At 57.7% G+C, this 16,803-nt stretch overlaps 1 protein-coding gene across 5 annotated transcripts; it reads right to left on the bottom strand.

Moving 5' to 3' along the window:
• Positions 1 to 10,964: 10,964 nt before the first annotated feature.
• On the bottom strand, positions 10,965 to 15,309 carry GPIHBP1 (glycosylphosphatidylinositol anchored high density lipoprotein binding protein 1). 5 transcript variants are annotated; one of them, XM_082601174.1, is made up of 6 exons: positions 15,182 to 15,309; positions 12,856 to 12,953; positions 12,474 to 12,566; positions 12,141 to 12,260; positions 11,450 to 11,563; positions 10,965 to 11,337 (listed from the first exon to the last, which is right to left on the bottom strand). In XM_082601174.1, exons 2-6 carry the CDS (start codon positions 12,905 to 12,907, stop codon positions 11,102 to 11,104), a joined length of 615 nt encoding a protein of 204 aa, XP_082457300.1. In that variant the 5' UTR covers positions 12,908 to 12,953; positions 15,182 to 15,309; the 3' UTR covers positions 10,965 to 11,101. The 5 variants fall into 5 exon arrangements, with proteins under 5 accessions (XP_082457300.1, XP_082457298.1, XP_082457301.1 ...); XM_082601172.1 differs by lacking the exon at positions 15,182 to 15,309 and adding an exon at positions 13,925 to 14,242; XM_082601175.1 differs by lacking the exon at positions 12,474 to 12,566.
• Between the last annotated feature and the right edge of the window lie 1,494 nt (positions 15,310 to 16,803).

Below are 16,803 nucleotides of genomic sequence, written 5' to 3' on the forward strand. Positions count from 1 at the left end.
CATACCACCTCTGACTCGGATCAGCACCTGCCTTATTCACCTGTGTATCCCCAGGACCCCAAACACGGCCCAGCCCAGAGCTGGTGCAAAATAAATATTATTGAGTGACTGATGGCTGGACAGAGAGAATGCGACTGAGAAGAAGCAGCACCGCAGAAAGAAAGGCGTTCTCCTGTCTCTGAGGAGAGACACAAAGCTTGGCCTCCTGGTGGCCCTGGTGGCTCCCTCCAGCCCCGCTTTGGTGGCCGAGTTGGTCCACCAGGAGCTCCAGGTGATGCCAACAGCATTGGTGTGTAAGGTCTGGTCAGAGGCCATTTCCCCAGCCAGGAAGCCCTGCTATCACCGAGACTCCCCCCACCAGCTGCCCTATAAATATGTACAGCAACATTGGGGGATGAGGGAGGAAGGGGGTCCTCTTTCCATGAGGGCAGCCTCTGTGAGGAGGAGAGCTGGGGGACTTGGAGGCTTTTCTGGAACATCCTTTGCTCCAGGCCCCTGCCAAGTGCTCAGAATGCTCACCTTCCAGAATATCAGCTTCCTTCTCGGTGGGGCGCTGTAGCCCGGGCACCTGCATACAAGGTGCATGTGTTCTGATGTGGGAGTCATGGGTGGGGGGCCAACAGGGAGAAGAGAATTCTAGGACACGAAATGGCACATGGGAGGTAAGCTTGGCTCAGCAGGAAAGAGCTGTGCTCACCTAGATTGAATGTTATCCTAACTTGTACTGTCACCAATATACAATCAGGGAGATTTCCCGCCTCCTTCTCTCCCACCTCCTCACATTTTAGAAGTTACGTTATTTCTACTTGGTCAGAAAATACATATAAAGTACGTTCTTCCACTCATTTTTTTATTTGGCCACGCCACGCGGCTTGTGGGATCTTAGTTCCCCAACTGGGGATTGAACCCAGGCCACAGCAGTGGAAGCATGGAGTCTTAACCACTGGATGGCCAGGGAAGTCCCACCACTCACTTTTTTTTTTTATGTTAGATCCAAGGTCAGGGCATTAAATGATCACACCATCCATCTTTTTTGCTGAAGTTCCTGTCATCTCTTGGTTGGATGAAGCTTCTGGTACATCCCTCATGTTGGGCTCAAAGGTACAGGATCCCTGAGATCACAGTGTGAGTGGATGCACAACCCTTGGTTCACAGTTTCCTTTCTTGTTTGTTTTGAAACTTCTGCTCCATTGTCGCTTTGCGTATTGTTGTGGATTTTGAGAAATTTGATGCTAGTCTAATTCTTCTGCTCCTGGAAAGTATTGGACCTTTTTGCCTGGGAACCTTGACTTTTTCTTTATCGTCAACATCTCATAGTTTTTCTAGGCGGTCTCAGACTCGGTCATTGTGGCTTATGTTTTCCTCGTACCTAGTGATCCCTTTCAAGATGTAGATTTAGGTCTTCTTTTATTTCCAGAAACTTTTCTTGGATTATAGTTTTAAGTCTTAGTTCTGTTCCATTGTTTTATTTTCTTCAGGAATTCCAGTTTTCCATACATTATCTCTTCTTTGCCTGTCATCCATCTTGATCACTTTCTCTCTAACACTTCTTACTTCTTCATTTTTGTTTTTTTTTGTTTTTTTTGCGGTACGCGGGCCTCTCACTGTTGTGGCCTCTCCCGTTGTGGAGCACAGGCTCTGGATGCGCAGGCTCAGCGGCCATGGCTCACGGGCCCAGCCGCTCCATGGCATGTGGGATCTTCCCGGATCGGAGCACGAACCCGTGTCCCCTGCATCGGCAGGCGGACTCTCAACCACTGCGCCACCAGGGAAGCCTACTTCTTCATTTTTAAATTCTCTTTGTTATTTTCCTGCTTTCCTTATTAATTTCATTCAAATCTGTTCTTCCTTGTGCATCTTGTCTGTCATTCAGTCTTCATTTCTGATTGGTTATTGATTTTTCTTCTATGTTTTCCTGAGTTCCCTTATTTCTTCCTGCTTTTTGTTCATTTCTGTTCTGATTCAAGTTTTTTTTTTTCCCTTTGTTTCCATATCTCCAAATACTTGCAGATATTTGATTCAGTTTGGAGTTACAGTTTCCTTCTATTTTGCTATTGGTTATTTTGGGAATTTTCATGAGCTGAATTGTTTGATCCCCATTTTCTCTCCCTTTGTGTAGTGGTTTTAGAGAGATGGTGAGCTCACCCCTGCATTTCTGTGTACAGAGGTATGGGTTGTTTTACAAGATTCCTAGCCCAAGAGGGACCTCTTGTGTCAATGTAAAAAAAAGCATAGTTTCGTTACCTGCTGGCTTTTGTTTGTGGAAGAGGGGTGTCAGTGGGGAAAGGATGTGTGATGTTTGATTTTTGAAAACTTTCTTTTGTCTCACAGGATCTTAAATTCCCCTTCTAGCTTCTTGTTTTACAGGTAACTCAAAGTTCGGTTGTTTTCTGTCTTATAGTTACGCCTAGGGCATGAGTTTTCTGTTGTCTTATTTGCTCTTTATTGATATTTTGAAGGAAATGTTAGAAGATTCAGATTTATGCTGCTGCTATCACTTCAACTATGCAGAATTTCCTCAATACATATTTTTGAATGAACAATAATAGCTGATGTTTACTAAGTTTATGGAATGTTCTAAGCATTTTACATGTGTTATCTCATCTAATCCTCACAGCAACCCAGTGATTTAGGTACTGTAACATCTCCATGGCATGGCTGAATAAATTGGGGAACAGAGAAGTCAGACAGTTTTCCAGAGGTCGTAGAGCTAGTGCGTGCAGAGCCAAGCTTCTGACTCCAGAGCTTGTATTCTTTTGTTTATCTTTTTTTTTTTTTTTTTTTTTTTTGCGGTCCGTGGGCCTCTCACTGTTGTGGCCTCTCCCGTTGCGGAGCACAGGCTCCGGACGCGCAGGCTCAGTGGCCATAGCTCACGGGCCCAGCCACTCCGCAGCATGTGGGATCCTCCCGGACCGGGGCACGAACCCGCGTCCCCTGCATCGGCAGGTGGACTCTCAACCACTGTGCCACCAGGGGAGCCCTGTATGTTGATTTTATACGTCAGACCTGAAACCGGAAATCTCTGTGTTGCTCTTATAAACAAGCTAACCCCTCTCCTTTGTTCTGTTTACTCCTATTTCAAATTGATAATATTTGGGGTGTTTCTTTTAAGCATACTTCTATATAGCTCAGATATTCCTTCTGAAGTCTGTAAACATATCCAAAGTGAGAGAGGGGAATGGGAATAGATTGTTTCTCAGAAGAAAAGAGTGGCTGCATAGTGGGGGAAACAACCGCCCCTGGGCTTTGTACCCAGGCCTTTGCATTCCTGGGTCCTCCAGGCTGGCTGTGGCCTGGGAGGGCCAGGGCAGACAGCTGTCAGGGTCAGAGGAATGTGGGGACTCCCGGGTAATAAGGACAGAGCATGCTGCCTGCCCTGTGTAGCCCCCCATTGGCGCCGGGTTTCTGTCTCTCCCTTCTTGCTCTGGGCCTGCCCTGCCCGGCCTCCTTGGCTGACTGTTTATCCAACAAGGTGTGGACAGCCCGCTGTGGGCAGTCTCGGGCCTGCACAATCAGCCTGGCTGTAGCTAGCCCTCCTCTGGGGGAGGTGAACACTGCTCTCTTCCTTACCTAAAACCCACCCCACCCCCTCTCCAGCCCGAGCCGTCCAGCACCAGGCCAGAGCCACAAGCAGCTTCTGAGCCTTGAAGGAGTCATGGCTGGTACACGCTGAGGGGGGCTGTGAGTGCAAATTCACACTCCAGATTTGGGAGAATTAATATGAAACAAAGAAAAAGCAATGTAAAATATTTCAGTACTTTAAAAATATTGATTACATGTTGAAATGATAGTATTTTGGATATATTGGGTTAAATAATTGTTTCTTTTTACTTTTTTAATGTGGCCACCAGAAAATTAGAAGTGACATGTGGTTCACAGATCTTGTGGAAAGTGCTGTCCCCGCCGCTGCCTCTGCTTGACCTCTTAGGAGCAGTGGCCACAGTCTGAAAACCATGATATTTATTTACTTATTTATTTATAAAAATATTTATTTATTTATTTTGGGCTGTGTCGGGTCTTAGTTGTGGTACACGGGCTTCTCTCTAGTTGTGGCACACGGTCTCCAGAACATGTGGGCTCTGTAGTTGAGGCGCACGGGCTTAGTTGCCCCATAGCATGTGGGATCTTAGTTCCCCAACCAGGGATTGAGTCCATGCCCCCTGCATTGGAAGGCGGATTCTTAACCACTGGACCACCAGGGAAGTTCTGACTGTGGTATTTATTTCTTCACTTCTTTACTCTCCCCCAGAATGAATGAACATCCTGGGGTCGGAGACAGGGGTCGGAGCACTTTTGACCCCAGCAGGCTGACTGCCTTGGAATGGGCCCTGCTGACCGGAGTCCTGGGCAGTGGGTGCCGTCTTGGGTAAAGACAGCACAGTCTAGTAAAAGCCTTTCTCTCAAACCCCCAAATAAACTCAAGTCTTACCTCGATCATCCCTGAAGCCCCCAGGTCTCAGGCTCAGGCCTCCTCCCTTCACTGTTGAGTCAAGGCTATAGACACAAACCCTGCACGGTCAGCTTGGCCACGGCAGCTACGCGGGGCCACACTCTTCCCTGTGAAATGTCTTCCTTTCCATCACCTCCTCTGGCCTACTCTGCCGCTGGTGCTGACCCTGCTCTCCAGAGGAAACACGGAGAGTTTAAGACTTGCCCAGTGTCACACCACTGGACCCAAACGCCTGCTGCACCGCCAGTCGTGGACTGGGGATGGTCACTGGTTTCCTGCCACTCGGGGGTGAGGGCTGCGCCGCCCCTGCAGGCAGGTCGTGTGCAGGCTGCGCAGGAGAATGAAGCCCTCAGCACAGCCCCGCTGGGAAAGGTCAACTTGCAAGTGAAGAGCTGGGACAGGGCGGGATGTGCTGGCTGGTCTGTCCTGCACCCTGGTGGTCCCGGCTCTGGGAGAGGCCACAGAAGTGGTCCTTATGTGGCCTGTCCACACCACTGCCTCACATCATGTTCTCTATCCAGTCCAACCCTTCTAGAAGCTTAAAGAATCTTTTCACTGGATGGACCCAACACCTAGTATTTAGGGGTCAGGCTGAGGCAGGAGGTCTTCTGATCATGCTACTGGATGGGTCAGGATTCAGTCTGAGAAGCCGAGCCTTGAGAGTTACATACACCCACATGTACGCACACCCACACGTACACACACCAGTACACATACCCACCACACACACATACATACACATACATACACAGGTGTGTGATTTGATTCGTTCCAGGGATGTGACCCCATGAGATCGTGGGGCTCGCTGAGCGGCTTTTTCTTCCCGCCTGATGCTGGAGCTCCACGGCTGAAGGACTGAGCTGATCACCTCAGCGGGGAGGGAGGGTCTGGCCACCAACCCCACCCTGCCTGAGCCCGACAGCCTCAATTTTCTCACCTGCATGAAGCGGAGAGGAACTTGACCTCAGGGGTTCTCCGTGAGGCCAGATGAGACCCCTGTGGGAGATGCCAGGCCGCTGGGGGGCAAGGCAGGTGCTGGTGAACACTGGTCTCTTTGTTCCTCGGCTGGCAGGACCGTTGCGTCCTTACTCGTTTTCGTCCCTCTGTGTCATTGGTTCCCAAACCTGCTCTTCTTCAGAGCCGCCTCGGAATCTTTGAAAATTTTTCCAGGTGCCCTGCAAGAGCTGGTGAAACAGTGCCACGGGGGTTAGTGATTCCGGTGGTCAGTCAGGCTTGAGTGGCACTGGAGGGCGAGATCCCCTCGGTGCAGCAGTGGTCGCCGTGGGCTGTTCGTTGGGAACACCTGTGAGCTCAGAGAAAGTGTTCCCCCGCCCTCCCCCCCCCCGCAGGGGTGCTAATTTGACAGTGGGGCGGGGAAGTGGGCATCTGTCACTGGGATTTTTTTTTTTTTTTTTTTTTGCGGTACGTGGGCCTCTCACTGTTGTGGCCTCTCCCGTTGCAGAGCACAGGCTCCAGACGCGCAGCCTCAGTGGCTATGGCTCACGGGCCCAGCCTCTCCGCGGCATGTGGGATCCTCCCGGACCGGGGCACGAACCCGTGTCCCCTGCATCGGCAGGCAGACTCTCAACCACTGCGCCACCAGGGAAGCCCTATCACTGGGATTTTTTAAACCACCCCTGGATGATTCCAGCGGGTAGCCAGTGTCCAGAACTGCTGTTCCCGACACACAGGGGTCGAGTGGTCAGTACGATGGTTCTTCCAAGCAACACCAATTTCTGACCTTTTGGCGTGTTCCTCAACTGTGTGTCACAAGTTTATTTAGAAAAACTAACGTCCGCCCCCTCAGGCTTACAAGTGATGGCGAGGGGTGGGTGGTAAGTACATCCATTCGCAAATTACATAACCTTTCCCACATTCATCTGCTTACAGACTTCCTGGGAGATAAATCGCTAGGCATTACCTGAGCCAGGATGGGGACGGGAATGGGCAAGGGAAACCAGACCACAGCTGACATTCCCGTGTCCTTCAGTGTAAATTCACCCTGGGCTGAGGCTGTGTTCCGTCTGCACAGCTTCTCTCTCATTGTAGCTGGTGGATCACAAGCAGTCTGGAGCTGAGGGCTTTCCTGCAGCCACCGCACTTAGGGGTTTCCTGCCCGAGGATGTGCTGAGGTTGGGGCTTCATGGGGCTGTTCCTCTCCAGGACGCCTGCTCCGCAGGGCTGAGAGCCCACGTGCCACCGCCTCTGCCACGTACCCTGGGTTTCTTTCTGGGAGGATTATGAGGCTGAGCAAGGGGACACCCCGAGGGGAGGCTTTTCCACGTTACTCCAGCATAGCCCCCACCCCAGTTCTCCAACTCTGGGTGCCCAGAGCCACCCTGGTCCCATGGGTGAGAGCGGCTCTGCTCTGATCAGCATCCTTGACACTGAAACCCATTTCTGCATCCCCAAGTGGGCCTCCCCCCAGCCCGCTCTCAGGCGGGAGTCCTTGGCGTGTGCAGGCCTGACGTCTTCGAGTGACACCGCTGTGACTCCCCTCCCTTCCGGAGAGCTCCCAGGCGGACCGTGTGCCTGGGAGTCTGTGGTCTCGCTCAGCTCCCACTGCTGACCTGTCCCCGAGTCCACCGGCTTCTGCAAACCCTGGTGGTCATTGGAGGGCGCCGCTGGGTCTGTCCAAGGCCGAAGGCCGGGAATCTCTGTCCTCAGGAATGTCCTGCTTTGGGGTCACTGCTTCGTCCGCACCCAGTTCTCATGGTCACAAACAAGGACGGGAAATGCGACCACGGCTATCTGCTTCCTGCGCTAAGAGAAAGGAAGTCCCAAAGAAAACACCACGTTAAAGGAGCTGGGGCGGGATGCCCAGGACTGCCCACTGGGACAGGACTCCTGCAGCCCTTCGTCCAGCTGGCAGCTCACGTGAGCCCAGAAGAGAAGGGAACACAGCATTCTGAGCTCTCTGCCAGCGCCGGGGCTGGGTGGGGACACAGGGCCTGAGGGGATCCCAGGGGGTGCAGAACGGGTCCCTCTGCCCACTGGGTTCATTTGTTCCCTTCTCATGGGGGCCAGGGGGTGGGACAGGGGCAGGACACCTGGAAGGGAGCAGGGCGAGTGGGTCCACCCAATGCTGGGAAGAGAGACAGAAGGCCTGCCTCCAAAGGCCAAAGTGCAGGGCCCAGAGGAGCCCTCCCAACCCAAGGGACAGCAGCTCGGAGCTCAGAGCAGCCCCCCAAGGACAGCTCCAAGGGTCAGAGCAGACTCCCCAGGGACAGCTCCCGGGTCAGAGCAGCGACCATGGCACTCACCCCTGGCGTTGGTGGTGCACCAGCGCCTGGCAACCGGCACCCAGCCAGCCTCCACAGGGATGAGAGCTGCAAACAGATGCAGAACTGGCAAACACCTGGCAAACACCTCCTTTAAATCCAGTTCAGGGCAGTTGCCACCCTCTGGGCCCCCCACAGAGCCCTGTCTCAGCCCCTTGCAATGGGCTGAATTGGTGTCCCTCAAATCCATATGCTGAAGTCCTAACCTCATGACCTCAGAACGGGACTGTGTTTGGAGATGGGGTTTTTAGAGGCGATTAAGGTACATGAGGTCACGAGAGTGGCCCCAAGCCAATCTGACTGGTGCCCTTATAAGAAGAGGAGGTCAGGACACAGACAGGCACAGAGGGCTGATTACAGGAACTGGGTCACATGGTCCTGGAGGCCGAGGAGCCCCGCCACCTGCTCTCTGGAAGCGGGAGAACAGGAAAGTGGTGCGTAAATTCCCTCTGAGTCCAAAGACCTGAGAACCAGGAGCGCCAATGTCTGAGGGCAGGAGAGGATGGACAGCCCAGCTCCAGAAGAGAGAGTGAGTTTGTCCTTCCTGACTTTTTGTTCCATCTGGGCCTTGGATGGACTGGGTGATGCCCACTCACCTGTGGGGTGGTGATCTTCCTTCTCAGGCCCGCCATTCATGTCAAGCTCTTCTGGAAACACTCTCAGAGAAACACCGGAAATAATGTTTTACCAGCTACATGGGCATCCCTTAGCCCAGTCAAGTTGATCCATAAAACTGACCATCACAGCCTCCAAAAGGGACGCAGCCCTGTGATACCTTCTGACCTCCAGAACCATAAGATAATTCATGTGTGTGGTTTTAAGCCCCTGAGTTTGTGGTCATTTATATCGGCAGCCGTGGGGAACAGGGGCGGTGATCCAGATGGATATGCTCCCTGCCAGCCTCCTGGGAAGGCGTACAGGCGCTGTGACAAGGCCCTGGCTGTGACCGTCTGCTGACACCTCACACTGGTCTTGGCCTGGGGACCCAGCTGGGTCTTGGCCGCCATCTAGCCATTTCCAACCTCTGGCTCAGGTGCCCTGGCGCCACCTGGCCCGTGATCCCCCGGGAAGGCGGCCGCTGTAGGCGGGAAGCGCCCAGCTGGGTCCTGGACCTGTCAGCACCAGCTGCTTGACCTTGCGCAGAAGTGTCACTTTCATTGGATGGACTGTTGGGTGCCAGGACAGGGAGCTGGCTGGGTGGTGGGGAGGGGCGGTGTTCTGGGACCGGGTGTCCAGCAGGCACGTCAGGTCCCCACCCACAGCTGGACCTCCCTGCTCAAGGCACCACTTGCTTCCTCCTGTGCCCTCAGGCAGGGGCAGGTTAAAGCCCCAGTGAGGGGTCAGGGCTGTGCTTTCTTCTCTCCCGGACGGGAGTCAGGGGCCCAGCTGCACGCAGTGCGCCCGGAGCCCAGAGAAGAGGCTGTCACCAAAGCAGGAGCCCGGGGCAGGCCCTTCAGCCAGTGGCTTCAGACTGAGCCCGACCTGGCTCCCTCCTGCTGCCAAGGGCCGTGAAGGAGGTCAGCTCCAGAGGTGCATGGTGGGGCGTCTGTGCACTCAGAGCTCTGGGGGCTTCAGGGAGGAGGGTTGAAGGGAATCCTGTGAATGCGGGTGACGGCACCCAGTGTTTCCACAGCGGGTGGGTGTGGCTAACGAGGCTTCTTGTGATGGTAAAGGACTTGGGTGGGGCGTCTCCCATGAGCTTGCACACACAGGTGGCACACAAGGGCGGGGCCGTAAGCGTTGCCCTGACAACAGTAGAGCGCTTGCTGAACGTTTAGTCTCTGCCAGGCATGGGCTACAAGCAGCCCCCTCGGCGCTTCAGTCAATTCTCACTGCAGACCTGCAGGGAGGGATCTCCTACTTTCCCACGTGGCAGATGAGGAAGCCCAGCTGCAGGCGAAGGGGCTCACCCGGGGCCTGGAGCTGGAGGGTGTGGGCCTAACATTTGAACCCAGGCAGTGTGACCCCCGAGCTCTGCTCTTATCTGCTATGCTTCCGTAGGGACTGTGTGTGCAGATGTGTGTGTCCACGAGTGTGTGTGCGAGTGGGAGTACATGTGAATACGTGCATATGCATGAGAGCATGTGAAAATGCAAGAAACAGAGAAACCCCAAATAACTAGCTTCAAGATGGCAGAGGTTTATTTCCCTCCCAGGTAAAGGGGTCCTGAGCTAGGCAGTGCAAGGCTGGTATAATGGGTCCAGGCCCCTTCCTCCATGCTGCCCTGCCATTCTCAGTATGCCGCCTCATGGTGCAAGGTGGCTGCTGTGCTCCAGCCATCATTCCAGCCACAGGAAGGAGGAAGGAGAAGAGAAATATATGCCATCTCTACCTAAGGGCTTTGCCCCCCATCCCCAGCTAGGCCTTGATGTTTCCATTAGTAAGGAAAGGGGAGAACGGAAAGTGGGAGACTATTCTGCCTGCTGGGATACTAGACAGGCAGGATAGAGTTCTGGGCTTCCCAGCCCAGGGGATGTTGAGCTGGTGGGGATCAGGGGTCCTCTAAGCCTTGTTCTGTACTGCTCTGATGGGGAAACTGAGGCCCAGGCCCAGGCCTCCTCCTTCCCACTCCAGGGCTCTGTCCTGTCACCAGTCAAGAAGGCCAAGTGCCCAGCAGCCAATGACACCAGCCCAGCCAGAGCAGACGCTGGGGAAGTCGAGGTTCTCCTACCCGGCCCCCTCCCACTTCTCCTCTCCTCTTCTCCTCAGGAGCCCAGAGGCCATGTCACCCCTCCCTGATGCTGGTGGCCTGACCGCCCCGTTCACTGCCCCTATGCCCCCGGCACCCACCAGGCTGAGCGGTCGGCTGCAAAGTCCCATCTCGGCCACCCCTCCAGCCTCCCTCTCTTTTCTCTTCTTCTTCCAGCCCCTCATTAACTCCACCCCCAAACCCCAGCAGCCTCCCGGGGTGGAGGGCCCTTCCTCCTATAGGCCAAGGAAGCCTTCCTCCCAAAGTCTCCTCCCCCAGCTGGGCTGCCCATCACACGGATGGAGGTGTTTTGTTGGTGGGAAGTTGGGGAGCTAGTTGGGGTGGTCTCCCCCCAGGCACATGGTGAGTGTTTACCAGGGGCGGGAGCTGGGTGGACCCACCCTGTGAGCAGCTGAGGCCTGCACCTAAGGCCCACGTGCTGGCCATCCTGCCACACACAGGCAGGGAGAGGAGGCCAGGGTGCTACATGGGGAAACTGAGGAAAGGCAGATGTGGCTGTGAGGAACCAGTGCTGGCCGGATCATTACAGACGCTTCCAGTTTATTCTCCAAAGCTGGGGTGGGGGCAGGGGAGGGGAAGGGAGGGGGAGACAGTGGACAGAGTGCTGACCAGCCAGGGTATAAGCCGGGCTGGGCGTGGGGGTGGGACCCCCCCACACACTCAGAACCCCATTGCCTGAAAGCCGGCAAGGAGGCTGAGCAGGAGAGTGGGGGCCACAGTTGAGGGTCTACCCTGGGGGCCACCTGCCCCACTTCCCTGGGGGTCCTGCCAGGGCGGGATGTTGCACAGGCTGGCCTGGCAGCAGGATATGGTCGTCAGGGATCCATCCACCGTCCTGCTGATGGGCTGACACGTGTCTGCACACCACCCCGAGTAGGTGGTCCGGGGACCTGACTCTGGGTGGGAAGGGGGCGGTGGAGAAAGTGCGTCACACTGTAGGAACGAGGCCCCGCACACACGTGGGAGGTGGGCTCCTCCCGTCCGGCTGCCCCAGGGTGGCCTGCTCACCAGTATTCCAGTGGGAGACGATGGTTTTGCAGGTCCTGGGGAGGATGCAGTGCTGCAGCTGTTTGCAGCTCTCATCCCTGTGCAGGGACTGGCAGGAGTAGCACCGCAGCAGCGCTGGGAGGCCGGGTGGGCTCAGTCCCCAGCGCGCCCCAGCTCACCCACGCCTCCCGCCTCCCGCCTCTTCACCTCCGAGGCCTTTTCCCAGCTCCCGTCCAACCCACCCATCCTCAGCTGATCCCCTCGAGCCCTGCGCCCCTGCCTCAGGACTGGCCCCCCTTTCCCTCCCCTCGCCCTGCCCCACCAGTGCCAGGATGCTCATGTCCTTCTGAACAGGACTCCACACCAGGGCCTGTGACTCTCCGGTCTCCCCATCCCGGGCTCCGCCGTGCTGCTGTCTGCCTGGTGAACTCCTGTCTAACCTCTCTGCCCCGACACCACTGTCCCTCCCAGGAATGGCTCCTTCTCTAGGCCTCCCTACTCTGGATGGCAGTTGAGGGTCACGGTCAGGGTGAGAGGTGAGGGTGTGCTGAGTGTCAGGGGCCCCTCCTCACCCCTTCCCCCACGAGGGAAGGGAAGCTCACAGGCGGAGGCCTTTGCCTGTCAGGTCCTCACTGTCAGCCTCGCGGACCCATGCATGTGCTGGTAAAGGGGGACACGTGCCTCGCCTAGGTAGGTCGGGGTGGGCGGGTACCTGTGCCTCTGCCGCCTGCAGTCATGCTGGCCTCGTCGTCCTCCTCGTCATCCTCCTCATCATAGCCTTCGGGTCCAGCGTCCACGTCATCATCCTCGACCTCCTGCGCCCGCCCTCTGCCTGGCCGCGCAGGGACGCCTGTAAACCTCCACTACCCGGGCACAGAGGACACGTGCTCGGGGTCCAGTGCCGCGCCCCCACCCCTCGATCCATCAGCCCCCTTCTCAGTCCCTCTGTCCTCCCCGCTGCCTCCCAAGTTGGTGAGGTCACTGCCTGGGTCTCTGAGCCCTGGCCCTGCTTCCTTATCTGTGTGTAGCCTGGCATTGTCCTTACCAGCAACACTAGGGGTTGTGCGCTGGCCCTTTACAGCAGCTGGCCCATAGCCGTCAGGATGGCCTGTCCATTTCACAGAAGAGGAAACTGAGGCTGGGAGAGGAGAGGGCACCCTAAAGCCTGCCTCTCTGAGAAGCTGAGCCTGGGGTTGGGTGGGGAGGGAGCCCGTGCCCCCAGGGCCTGGCTGGGCCGGGGCTGGAGGTTCAGGGACCCGTGGGAACCCAGGACAGCCCCATCCACCTCCCCGTGGCCTCGGCCTCCAGCTGCACTCCCTCCTTCTTCCCAAGCCCTGTCTTGCCCCCAGGCTGGATGATCCTGGTGGTCCTGTGCGCCTGGACTATGCTGTCCCCTTCACTGCAGGGTCCCTCCTCGCCCCGAGTACCTTGCTGCCCGCACAGCAGCAGGGCCAGCAGGACAGCCACCAGCGCCTTCATCCTGCCGGAGCTGCCGCGTCTGCTCACCCGGGTCCTCGCTGGGCCTCTGGATTTGTGGGAAGTGGGACAAAGGACATTGCCGGGGGCTTCCCGGAGGCCCTGGACCCCCCAGCTCCAGCCTCAAACAATGGGCCTCACACTGGCCCCCAGGCCAGGCACTGGGCCAGGGATGGTCATTTCCCTCCCTGACTCCAGGGGCTGGGTGGGGGAGGGGAAGTCATTGTGGTTGGCCTTGGGGCGTCCCGTCCACCTGTGTGGCTCTGCCCTGGCCTTGAGGCCTCAGCCCAGTAGTGCGGGCCAGCCAGCCCACTGCCCCATGTCTGGACCCCAAGGACCCGGGCCCAGGCCACACAGCCCCAGGAGCCTGGCCTCACGGGCCCTCCAGCTGCAGACCACTGACCAGGCACCTACAGCAGTGAGTCGTCATCGACATTCCGGGGGCCTTGTTAAGAGGATTTCAAAGAAAAGCACAATTGCAGTCCTCCCACTAGGCCTGCCTGTCCCGCCAGCACTGCGCTCGCCCACTGGCTGCCGGCTGCCCTCCCTCCCACCTCAGGGCTTCGTCCTGGCTGTTCCCTCTGCCTGGAATGCTGTTCCTGCCGATGTCCATGAGGCTGTCCCACCTGCACAGGCCTTACCTCCTCAGAGAAGCCTTCCCACCATCACCTCACACCCTATCCGTCCCTTGCGTTTGGCCCCTGCCCTCCAGAGCTCCACGAGGGCCATCCAGGGCGGGGTGGAGGCCTCCTGGGGAGCCGCTGGGAGCCTGCCTTTCCGGCCACTGCGCTCCTGCCCGTGCTGCGCTGTGTGTGGGCCTGGGCTGTCCCACTCTCCCGTGCCTCCCCTGCGGGCCGCAGACTGTGCACGGGGGCTGCTGAGAAGCCCCTTCCTGGAGGCCATGGAGAGGAGGGGGCAGGAGGCTAGATTGGGGCCTGGAGCCGGGGACGCGAGCCCGCCCACTCCCTGAACTTGCCCAGCCTGAGTTTCCCCAGCGGGTGGAATATTCTCAGGGACCACCTGCAGCAGAGGTTGAGAGCTGGCTCTGGGGTAAGACCGCCTGAGTCTGAGCCCCGTCCTGTTCTCCCTGGTTCTGTGGGCTTCAGCGCTCTCACAGTGGTCGTGGCCATGAAGAGCCAGTGCCCGCTGGCGTGTAGGACGGCTCCCGTCGCAGTCCCCACACGGCCAGCTGGGATGACATTTCTCTGAAGTCTCAGCCACCAGGTGTCATCATCCCTCCCCCATTCCTCTGGACCAGTGCACTCTCGCCTTCCAGTGGGCAGTGGGCCGGCCTGGCCATCCTCAGCTCTGCAGGAAGCTGCCCGGCCTCCGTTATCAGCTGCCCCCAGCCCTTCCCCACCCAGAGGCCAAAATCACTCTCCAGCCAGGGTCTCACTCAGTCTGGTGCTCACGGCCCTGGACCTGCCCTCTTCACTCCTCAGGCCTGTGTCCACGGCCACCCCACCCAGCTGCCCCCGCAGACCCGGCTTCCTCCTGTAGGTGCTTTGATCTGGGGTCACAGGAGCTGCTCCCAGGAAGGGCTCCACAGGGGTTCCCAGAACTGTTAGGGAGCAAGGAGGCTTCACCCACCGCCTGTCCCCCCAGACGGGCCCAGCTCCTCCTCGGCCGAGGTGCAAATAATACTAGCACATTTAATTCACTAAGTAAAATTAAATGTCATTTTACTTGTCCTCAACAACTCTAGGGCTGGGTAGTGTTACCGTCACTGCTTTACCGACAAGGAATTACTGCAGAGGTTCAGCTCCGCCCTGACTGCCCCGCCCACCCCTGCCCCAGGCTGCCCCTCCCCCCTCCTCCCCCACAGTGGGCGCTGCTGCATCCCAGCAAGGGGGCTGGGGGCTGGTCCCGCTCACGCGGACGCAGTCACGTGGCCAGGCCTGGCCAAGGCTGGTGGCCCACAGGAGTGCACGAGGCCCCCAGCCCTCAGGTCAGAGTGAGTGTGGGGACCACCCTCCACGCCCCCAGACGTTCTGGCCTCAGACACGCCTGCTGGTGGCACTGTCTGACCCCAGGCTTCCGTGACAAGGGCCACCCCTGAAGACCCCCCGGGTGGGGACATGGCTCCCTCAGACCCCAAGGGCCAGGGTTGAGGGCAGGTGGGCCTGTGGGCACCCGAGGCCCACCTTAGAGCCTCTGCCCTTCTACGTCAGGGCTTTCTCCCTCAGCCCTGCCCTCGCGCACCAGCGCTCTTCTTGGGCAGCCTGGGGGCCCAGCTTCCTGCCTGCAGACCCCTGCCTGGTGTGGGCCCGGCCTTGCCTGCTCTGCCCTGCTCGGTCGGGCTGGCTCCCGTGAATGGCCCGTGGGCGCAGCTGGTGTGGGTCCCCTCCCTGCCAGGCCTGGCCTCCCTCTGGCCGAGTGAGTTGAGTGGGTCACCTTGTTCCTCCTGGCGGCAGCGCAGCTTTGTCCTCAGACCTTGGTGCCGGCTGTGGACAGGGCACACTGGCTGTCCACACCCTGTCCGGCCCTGGCAGAGGGGGAGGTGGTAGGGGAAAGGCATGAGCCCTGATCTCTCTCTGGGGAGCCGCGTGGCCCCGGCCTGTGCTATGAACCCACACTCTGGGCCTCTGGGGTCACCACAGTGAACCGGACCCAGACCTGGGGAGGGATGGACAACGCTTCTGACTGAGGGGTGGAGGTCTGGTGCTTGTGTGTGCAGGAAAGGCATCTGCCCTGCCTGGCAGCACACAGCCACGGGCCAGTGGGGCCTTTGAGGGCAGATATGGGCTGCAGATGGGCTGGCCCTCCTGCCCCCCTCCCTGTTCCGGGCTCCTTCCCACCCTCTCTGTAGCCAACTGTCTCCGCCTCTGGGAGCAGAGGGAGGGCCTTCCTTCTCAGATCAGAGTCCAGACCGTCCTCCCCGGTGGTCAGGGGGCCATGAGGGGTCTCTCGTGGGCTCTCTCTGCTTCTGATGGCCCCCCAGTGACTGGCCAGGCAGGCAGCTGCCAGGGACTGTGATGAGGCACAGCCTCTTTCTTTCCTGAAATGCATAACTGAGAAACAGGCAGGTGCGGGTGGGCTGGCCAGAGGGAGCAGGCTCCGGGTGGTCTCAGGGGGCCGACTCCCCTGCGCCCCGGGACCCCGTGAGGAGACACATCAGGGTGTAAGGAGCCATCTGTTGATTCCAGGCCACCACCCTCCATTTGTTCAACCTGCCCCCGTCCCACCTCCACACTTCCACACCCCAGGTTAATTTCCTCTAACCCTTGGACACTCTCGGCCCATCCACATTAACCTCGGAGAGTCTCACCTCCCCTTGCCCCCCAAGCCCCACCACGGATCCCTGGTGTCCGGCGCCAGCTGCGGGGCTGCCTGTGGTACCCCCCCTCAGCCCACGGTGCCTCTCAGCTCGCCCTGCTCCTGCACCCTCAGCTTACCCGCCCCCCCCCGACTTCTATGAGAAGCCAGGCCTCTGGGGGCAAGGGCCCCGAGGTTGCCACCCTGCCCACCCTGTGCCCAGCATCACCCACCCTCTGGATGTCCCCTTCTCCAGCCTCCCCATCCCCAGCATCCTTCTCCTCTCCTGTGCCTTCAGCTTCCCTCTCTTCTGTCTCCTGTTTCTTCTTTCTTTCCTCCCCCAATTTTTTTAATTGGTAAAATACACATAATATAAAATTTGCCATGTTAACCATTTTTAAGTGTACAGTCCAGTGGCCTTAAGGACATTCACATTGCTGTGCAGCTGTCACCACCGTCCGTCTGCAAAACTGAAACTCTGTCCCCATTAAACCCTCATTCCCCGTCCCCCTCCCCTGCGTAAAGTCCTCGAGGTTCATCCATGTTGTAGCTCGCGTCAGAATGTCCCCCCTTTTAAGGGCCGAATAATATTCTGTTGTATGTAGAGACCACATTGTGTTTATCCTCCGTCTGCCGCGGGCTGC

This window comes from Mesoplodon mirus (assembly GCF_964341445.2).
Source record: "Mesoplodon mirus genome assembly, chromosome: 16".
NCBI classification, from domain to species: Eukaryota; Metazoa; Chordata; class Mammalia; order Artiodactyla; family Ziphiidae; genus Mesoplodon; species Mesoplodon mirus.

Bases quoted from the DNA above. Each gene is read 5' to 3' on its own strand.
- GPIHBP1 (XM_082601172.1), bottom strand. From the start codon at position 14,034: ATGGCCACGACCACTGTGAGAGCGCTGAAGCCCACAGAACCAGGGAGA. The intron at 12,954-13,924 runs GTGGTCCCTGAG...CCACAAATCCAG, and splicing joins GCTCTCAACCTCTGCTGCAG to AGGCCCAGCGAGGACCCGGG. The intron at 11,338-11,449 runs GTGAGCAGGCCA...CTTCCCACCCAG, and splicing joins CGTCTCCCACTGGAATACTG to AGTCAGGTCCCCGGACCACC.